The sequence below is a fragment of the Anneissia japonica genome, unplaced genomic scaffold (genome assembly GCF_011630105.1).
Source record: "Anneissia japonica isolate Jap-2015-1 unplaced genomic scaffold, ASM1163010v1 scaffold93_len1081246_cov171, whole genome shotgun sequence".
Taxonomy (NCBI): Eukaryota; Metazoa; Echinodermata; class Crinoidea; order Comatulida; family Comatulidae; genus Anneissia; species Anneissia japonica.
In genome coordinates this window covers 448,897-458,533 of record NW_022726429.1, presented here as the reverse complement: position 1 = coordinate 458,533, position 9,637 = coordinate 448,897, and the positions used below count along the sequence as shown (strand labels likewise).

The 9,637-nt window shown below is 34.0% G+C and overlaps 1 protein-coding gene across 1 annotated transcript in view; it reads left to right on the top strand.

Moving 5' to 3' along the window:
• LOC117113190 (ceramide synthase 1-like) overlaps positions 1-9,637 on the top strand; it is a 49,618-nt gene that overhangs the window by 22,260 nt on the left and 17,721 nt on the right. The window contains exons 3-5 of the mRNA XM_033256478.1: positions 6,282-6,462; positions 7,370-7,534; positions 9,289-9,442. Coding sequence (XP_033112369.1) covers positions 6,282-6,462; positions 7,370-7,534; positions 9,289-9,442 — 500 coding nt within the window. The remainder of the gene's footprint in view (positions 1-6,281; positions 6,463-7,369; positions 7,535-9,288; positions 9,443-9,637) is intronic.

The window sequence follows — 9,637 nt, the reverse complement described above, 5'->3', positions numbered from 1 at the left end:
AAAGTGAAGGCATTGCGAGCCCAATACAAGCTGATAAAAGATCAGTTGAAGAAGAGAGGTTCGGGCACGTCTGGTGTAAAATCTTTGATTGCGATCCACCCAATCACACGTGCGTATATCGAATCCCGTGAAACAGAGTTGGCCAAACTCTCTCTCTACGGCTCTGCTGTTTCGACTTTCATAATTTGGAGGTCAATCCAACTAGTGTGACCGACCCAGAATTTTGAGGCTGGCTTGAAATCTCACCCGCAGTAAGTCAAGCCAGGCTTGAGACGCTATTGTGACCGTAGCCTTAGACTTCCATGGGTTTTACATCCTTGAAGAGTACCAAACTTTTTGTTTTACTACAGTATTTGTTTATTTGACATGAACAAAGTGCTAACTACACTCAAGGTTAATGCAGATTATTGTTATTGTTATTTTTTGTCATGGTTCTAGAATTATTCCATAAGGGTTTTACTGTACATAAACATGGCTAGAAGTGGTTCAAGGTTTGTGACTACAGTTCTTTTGAAGTAGTGGCCTGGTGCAGGACCATTACTGAAAGGGAATAACAATTGCTTCAGATAGAAAATTCTTAAATTGGCCCTACCAAAAATACAATGCAACTGGGGAATTTGCAAAGCAGTAATTAGTAAAGTATCATTTTTTGTACTATTATTAATCAGTCTCCTACTCCGACAGTATTTATATAATCTGTAGTGTAGTCTTTATTAATACTTTGCCTTTGAAAAACTGTATCCTTGGCAGGGGAGGCTTCAGCAGTGCCTTTGTTTGCCCAAGGCATACTTTTTCCCGAGAGCTGTTAAAATAGAAGAGTCACCATGATTTTTTAAAATATTGTACGTAAATTATTCTAAAAGCATTTTTAAGGGTACAATAATTGTTCTCTTACTAATGATTGCAAAAATTTATGCATCTCTTACGCACTTTTTTTTTTCTTTCCAAACGTTATGAGAAGGCAATTAGAGTGTGTTATCCAGTTTATGTACAGTAGTAATTTTTAGTGATTTTTAGCAGCAAACTAAACATTAAATGCCAAAAAGAAACATGAGAAAAGGACATGTGATCATATAATGGTTTGAATCCAAATGAATTTGCAATTTACAGTACAGTAGTACTTAATGTCAAAACCTTAAGGCCTATAATAAAGGCCTGTACGTTATCTGTATGTAGCGCGTTTGCACAATACCAAGGTCTGGCCTGTAATAACTGTACGTTATTTCTATGTTGGCATATTTGCACATGTTTACTTAGGGCTGGCATACATACTGGATTCAAGTGGCCTTTTCTGTCATGATGTTTGGGGCCTAACATGCTCACAAAGGTATAAATATTTTTGCTTGACGGGTTTAATAAATCCGACTTTTTTAACAAAATCCTGGATTATAGTTTGGAAATGAATTCTTGTTTGCTTCAGCAAGTTTTGATAAATCCAGCCCCTGGGAATTTCAACATACCTAATTCAATTTATTTATTTACGATCGATTAAAGTAGGACAAATCTACAACTTTGGTACCTGTATCAGCCATAACAAAACCTACTTGAATTCCGATAATTTTTGTGTTAAATTAAAGTTAAAATAATTAAACAGTAATAAATTAGTTGAACCCCAAAAAAAAAAAAAAAAATTAAATAATTGAGCAAGTTAGCTTTTAGAAAATTACGAAGAAATATTTTCCTCACACAATTAACACGTGTTATATAATTCTCTTCCAATGTTTTTTGTATTGACCAATACATTTCTGGTAGTCAGTTGGGAATTTTATAGGAAAATGTTCAAGAATCAAATTCAAAATTGATTTTTTTCTTGCTAAAAACAAAAGTTTGTGTCGTTTATGTTCACCCAACCAGTCACCTTGAAAATAATGTGTTTGACAATGACATCAGAACCCAGGGAGTAAAGCAAACTACTAGAGCCACTCCAAACAAATTGCAAGTAAACCTAAGACCTAGCCTTTATTTTGAGAAGGAAAAAGTACAAAATTTGCTTATAAAATTAAGTAAACACTGTAGTTTAGCATGAGTAGGAAGTTTAATCAATAAAGTACAATATTGAAAAAATCAATTCTTAAAATACACAAAAGCATGCACGACTTGCAGGAGATAACATCATAAAAATTAATTACACAAAAAAATGTCTAAATATTTATAATCAATTATTGATTCAAATTCAACATCAGAATCAAACATTCAGTCATTTAACATTTTTAACATTTCATAATCTAGTTATAATTTATTTTTAATTAAAAAAAAATACTGTTAGACATTATAGGTAGCATTTTTTTTCATCAAAAAGTCCCTCAGTGAAAAATCAGTTAAATAAGGCTATGTTCACACACACGGCGTAAGACTGGCGTAGCTTACGCCAGGCGTAAGCTAATTCACAGATTAAAATTCTAAAGTATTCACACATGAAGCCGTATGCGAGAAAACACCACATCGTTTAAAATGAAAATTTCTTGTTTTACTTTAAGTTACATTATAATTGTTGTTACTTATATCTAACTGAACCACTTTGGAAACCATTAAATTATATTGAAAGTGTATCAGAATACAGAAAGATAAAATAAAATAAATTAACAGGTTTGTGAAAGATTTTTAAAAATACAAAACATTAACCAACTTACTTCATCTTAAACCTAAGAAAGGCTATCATTAAAAATGTAATAATAATAATGTCTTGATCAAAATAACTTAATTAACATAATTATTATTCGTTGGGAAAAAAAATCCCCTTTTAGTCACTAAGAGAAACCTGCATTAAATTCTTGGCACGTGTACAAGCTGGAACATTCATTCAACGTGAACAAACATAAACTTAGACTACAATAACATCAAAGAAAATTTACAATGTTTACATAAAGCTTGTTTCAAGTATGGTTGTATTATTTTAGATGCATTTTCACTGTATATGAAATGTGCCACTGTTAAAAAAAAGAAGTGCAGTCTATGATTATATTACTGAAACTACTGTAGAGCAGTTTTGGACACATTATTTTTTTATGTACTAAGCCTATAGTATGCCATTCTGTATAGATTTCTATAATTTTATTATTCTATCTTTATATTCAAATATTTGATTTAATAATATAAAACTTTTTGTGTTTACCAATTTTCATTAGTTTTTGTAAGTTATGTTTCTTAATATTATTTTATATTTTAAACATGTTTTAACTGTTAACTGGAACTTAAAGGGAGAACAATGTCAAATTGATTAAGTATCATCCAAAATGAAGAAAGATTTTTATCTAATATTCTTGATGTGGTTATTTAAACAAATTTCTTCATAAATTTTTAATGTCTTCTTTTAGTTAATGTATTATAATTCAGTTCCTAATAAATATTTCATTTATTAATTAAATTGTACAGTATTTTTTTAAGTCAATGTATTTTAACAACTTTGCACTTGCTGTACAGTATATTAAGGTGACTCCCTGCTTTTTCAATCACAATTAACTATTCTAAGCCTTGTCTTATATGACAGAATATACAGTAAAATAATATTGGAAATACATCATATATACATAGTAAGGATACTAGTAGGGCATCCAGGATGGGCCATGACCTCCCATTAGTGAACCCTGAACCCTTGTTAGACGTGAAGCCAATCATTTCGTCAGGTTTCACTGTTTTTGAAAAAGCATTTTTACATTTGGGTATCTAGATTTAGAAAGTACAGTACTGTCTAACATATCAGAGGCTAGCCTACTAAAGACTAAGTAGAGGCTTGCCTACCAGATTCAAGAGAGTCATTAAGGAATGAGTAAGGCCTACTAACAGCCAAACAGTCTGGTCCACTAAAGGCTATAAGAGTCTGGCTCATAAGATTCTAAAGATATATGGCTCACAACTGCCCAATATTATAAACTCAATAAAACAAAAGATGCGTCTGTATGTCGTTATTTCTATTGATTAATTTTATGAGCCAACATTCATGTCAACAAAGCTAAGGATTTGATTCTTAAGAACGCAAACTACTGTACTGTGTTAACGGAAAGAAGCACTGTAAAGCATGGTTTTGCTAGTACACTTCACCGGTGGCCTTGCCATAGATTCTCTAAAGAGTTTCCTGATGAGGATCCACACCAACCTCAGTCCCACCATTGTTGGAGCAAATTTTAAGAATGTACAAGTCTCGTGCCTATGAAATGCATGAAACTTGGTATTACAGTAAAAGAACAATTTTCACACAAAAACATTATCTTTGAAACAAAAGTAACTATGGTAGTTGCAGTGTTTAACTGGAAAACTTTATCATTTGAACCATATCTGTATTGTCCTCTCCTTAATGATGACGATAACAATAATAATAAACAAGATTTTTAAAGCGCTCTGTACAATAAAGTCTCGGATTTAACTTTCTTAAAATATATTAAGGTAGTGTTTATTGCATCTTGGATGTTTTTCTCAACATTCCTACTAAACTAACTGTCTTTAGTCAATTATCTTGTTTGTATCTAGGAGGGTACTGAATTATCAGTTATAATTTGCTTGTTTCCTATGCAAAATTAAAATTTCCGTCAAAGTTGACTGATACAAAGACCATCGTTCTCTATACACTGAGAAAAGGTGTACTGAATCCCCCAACTGTCCTGTCCTGTAAGCTTATTTTTAAAATTTTATCTGTATTATTATATTATACATCTTTTACAATTGTTTTGTGTTAATGTATTGTCTTGTGCCTCTGTGCTGTTTTGTAATTTTTTGTATGTTTGACCAGAGGGTTCAGAAGATACCCACATCTTGTGTCGGACTCGCAGTCCATGGTGTGTCCTTTCAATCAATCTATCAATCAATTCATTTTTATGGCGCCATTCCAACAGCCGTTGCTCATGGTGCCATTCCAAAAAAGATTTTTTTAAAAAGGTGCATCTTGAGTTGCACCCCTCTGGCCATTTCCTGATTAGTGATTTTGGTGCTGAATATGTGGTAAAAATAAATAAATAAATATTAAAATGAATGACTGTTTTTTTTAATGATAGTCATCCAAGTATTTTCAAGTGAGCAAGTCTTCACCTTCAGAAGCAGGATATGGATTGTACCGATTAAGGTTGGAAGGAAATATGTATTGGAAGGAAATATGTATTGGAAGGGATTTGTGCTATGACTCCGACAATTGACAATGAAGGTTTTATCACTATGGCAACATGAGATAAACCTACTTAATAAAATCCCTTTTCTTATTCCCTGCATTTTAAAGCCATGCTTTTCTTTGTTGGATTCATCTGTATTAAAAAAAATGCAGGGCTTATGGTATTACTGTGTTCACCTTGAAAATACTGTATGCGTTGTAAAGGTTGTTTAAACTTCATTTCTCTCGTGTTAATATCTGTAAAAATGTGATGTTTTGTCGTGTTCTTTCCACATATATTGCAGCCTGTCTGTGAACCCTTAAAACCCCTTGTGTGTGGCCCACTAAACATAATTTTTTTTATCCTGTGTCAAAGTGACACGATTTTCTGCACAATGTTAGCAGGAATTTCAAGCTAAACTGGGTGCTAAGCCGGTAAGCCCCTTGCTAAGCCTACCTTTGGTACAGCCATTAGATCGCGACCAGACTTTTTGCCATCGGGAACCAGTCAATATTGCGCCCTCTCTGGCACTATTGAGTGGCCTTTTTCCTGTCGTCTTTTAGAGCACAGTGTAATTTTGGTAAATGATAGTTCAAGTCCATAAGAATTTTCAGTAAAATGGGTAGCGCAAGTGCCTCATGTCTTGAAGTGGCTGCGGCACCCCCGGGTAAGCTCCCCAGGTATTCTTTGCCGGCCAAGTTGGCCAAGCAATGTGGCGATAGATTCGGGCATATGCTAGCCTCCTCGGCCTGGCTCATCTTCACCTAAAGGCACCTAGGGACTAGTGCTGTTTGGGACCTCGTTGCCTTTTTCACACACTGATGAACGTTTTCCCCCCATTTGAAGTCATTTCTGATATATGTACCCAAAAATTTGAAGGAATTAACTATTTCAACAGTAGAATTCTGGATGATTTAGTGGTTCTTTTATATTTTGTTTTTTCTGAAAGTCGACAATTATTTCCTTAGTTTTTGCAACATTTAGTTTAAGATTGTTGTAATTACACCACTTAATAGTTAGTTGTTCAACTTGTGCGCGATAATTATGCTCATCATTGTTCTGAATAAGGCCAGTCACGGTAGTATCATCAGCGAATTTAACGATAAAGATTTGAGAAGGAGGTATTAAAATCATGTGTGTAAAGAGAGTAAAGGATTTTAATTAATTATATTGATTATTTACTGTTATTATATTCATGATTATTAGGGTGGACAGTTGGGTCGAAGGTATCAAGTGAAATCTACTGGTTGTATGCAGTGCAAGCCTCATTCTACCTTCATAGTATGTTTGCTACAATCTTTCTGGATGTTTGGAGGAGTGATTCACTCGTGTTATGTATACACCATGTTCTCACTCTGGTTCTCATCACATTCTCATATACAGTCAGGTAAGTGGAGGTGCAGGTAAATGGGGACATATGATGTGAATAAAGGGAGAATGTTGGACTCTGATAGAGGTGGGATCACCATTTCTGGATACCAATGGCGGATTCAAAGGGTCCCAGATGGCCCGAGCCCCCCTAAATTTTTCTAAATTATTTTTTGAAACGGAGAAAAAAAGGAAAAATTATATTAAAATTGAGGTCTGTGAGTGCCATAATCATAAATTTTCTTACTCAGCTCCAACTATGGTGGGGCTGAGGTGATCTCCACCTTTCGCCCGTGAATGTCCCTATTTGGCCCCTCCCCCTCTATTTTGAATTTCAGGATCCGCCAATGATGACACTGTAGAGGCATTAGGCTGCCAATTTAGTCTTACACAGGTAACCATTCCCTCAATTCACTGTCTAAAGATGGAGGGACAGGGCCACTAAAACATAATCTATGATGGGGCAAACACACCAAGTGGCAGTGCTACCAATTCAGAATTAAGCCGTGGGGGAGTAGAGGGATAGAGGCTACTTCTGGCAGTGAAAGCAAGGCCACCAGTTCAGTATCTCACCACAGAATAAAGCCAACAAGAATCTATGGAGGGATGGGAGCAACTTTTTAAGGGCTTTCCATGAATATGCATGTTGCTATGGCTCCAGAAATAAAGGGATGGGCTGAGAAATTGTGAATCCTCATTATCAATACAGAAGCGGGTTTAAGCTGATTATGGTCAAGAGATAGATAATTGTGTAACTAATATAATTTATTAGTTTTCTACTTTATATTTGGTAAGTTCTTGGAAAACATAAACATCCTTTTTCCTTGTTTTCCAAAATTATTTTCTATTTGTTGTTAATTATGCATTGTTGTTCTTTATTTTAAATACAAATACATTTAAATATTTGATGTCTTATTCTTCCTCAGATACCATGTGTTAGGTAGCTTGGTTTTATTATGTCATGATTGTAATGATATCTTCCTTGAGTTGGCCAAATGTTGTATCTATTTTAAACCAAGAAAAAATGGTACTAAAGTTGAGATCTATGAAACATTGGGAAACACAAGTTTTGCAATATTCTTTGTTTCTTGGTAAGTGTCATTCACTCGTATAAATTATATATTTCATATTCATAATTTCATTTTTCTCAATGAAGTAATGGCAGGACAGTGATAGGATCATGGGAACTCGATATTTTGGTACATGAGAACCAAACAACCAACAACAACCCTAACTTTAATAATCCTTAAATTAAACATTAAACTATAAACGTTAAACATGAGATGAAAGTGGGCTAGTAAAATACCTTAACAGATTTGGTAAAAAACATATGCACATATTACTATGCAAGTATGCGTAGTATGCATAATATTTACATAAGATATATTATGCAAATATTATGCACATACTATGTGCATAATAATCAATATAGAGTATATGCACATTACTATGCAAAGGTGCATAATATGCATAATATATACATACTAGTATTATGCAAATATTGTACAGTAATTACATAATGCAAACCTCATACACATATTACTATGCATGTAATATTTGCATACTATTTCAGTGGTTGAACATGATAGCCTAATGCGATCCTGGTAGGCCTATATCAATGATACTGATTTCTCCATTGGTACAACAGTAAGCAAGTACTGTGGGTCAGTAGGCCTAATGTGAATAAAGCTAGTACACACTTATGAACTCACTAGCTCACTAGCAAATTTATGACGTTGTTTATGTGTCTTAAAGGTTTAATTAATACATTTTGCCGGATATAAAATGTAGGAACATTTTACATTTGTTGTACACCTGCATTAGTTAAATAGATGGTGTTATTAAGGGGTCATCTCAGAAAGCTGTTTATGCATGTAAATTGTAATCACAAGGCACTGACTCAAATACATTCATGTGTGCTTCATATGACCTTTTAAACACATGATTTACTTTCTTTTTTTTAAAATTGTCATGTGGATAAATAGTTAAAGTGATTTTAATTCCACTAATGTTGACTTCGTTTTGAGTGTTTCAGTATAAGACAAACATTTCAGGCCAGTAGACACAATTTTTCTAAGCTTATCAGAAATTGATTGTTGACTTTGTTTTGAGTGTTTCAATATAAAGCAAACATTTCAGGCCAGTAGACACAAACAATTTTTCTAAGCTTGTCAAAAATTGATAACTAAAAAAAAATGCGTCTGGTGAACATTGGAAATTTCTTTATTTCCTCATTAAACTTATGTTTAATGACCTGGTCAATACAGTTTTTTTTTGTTTTTTTTTTTTTTGTTTTATGGGTGATGACCTAAAGGGCCACAGGGGATGTTTAGGCAACCGTAGGTAAAGTGCCTTGCCCAAGGATGGGAGTCCAAGCCACAACCGATGCGCCAACCACTAATACAACTTTTTACCAGATTTCCAAGAAATGGATTCTTCCAACTTGGGACCCCAGAATCAACCACTTGCCAAGATTTAGATTGGTGTCTGTTCACATGCTATATACCTGCATATCCCATAAACATATATGTGACCTGCAAACACATGTGTGCCCCACAAACACATGTGTGTCCCACAGACACATGTGTGTCCCACAGATACGTGTGTCCCACAAACACATTGTGCGTCCACACACACATGTGTGTCCCACAAACGCAATGTTTACATACATTTACAATATCTCTTTCTGGGACCTTGGCAAAATATCCAGGGGGCTAGGCTTCGCTGAAAGTTCAATTACCCAGGGGCACCACAGGACTCGGAAGGCCATATTTGCAACATAGCTAATATTGCAGTATTACAATTGTATTTAGCATTCTCAATGTTTAATTAATGTTTTCCACAGGTGTATTACTAGAATGTACTGGTATCCATTCAAAGTACTGTTAACCATCCAGCCAAGTGTAGCCAAAATTTACTATAGTGATCATCTGCCATTTGGGCTTGAGTTTAACCTTATGCTGTGGGCAATTATGCTGATGGATGTCTATTGGTTTGTGGTAAGAAAATAATAGATTAAAAACATTTTTATTTATTATTAATACTCTTTATATATTTATTTGATTAATTTCTAGCTATTTCAATTTATTTTATGGGCAATTATTCTGATGGATGTCTTGTGTTGTGGTAAGGAAATAAACTAGATAAGATATATACAAATACATTTATTTATTTTATTTATATTATTTATTTAT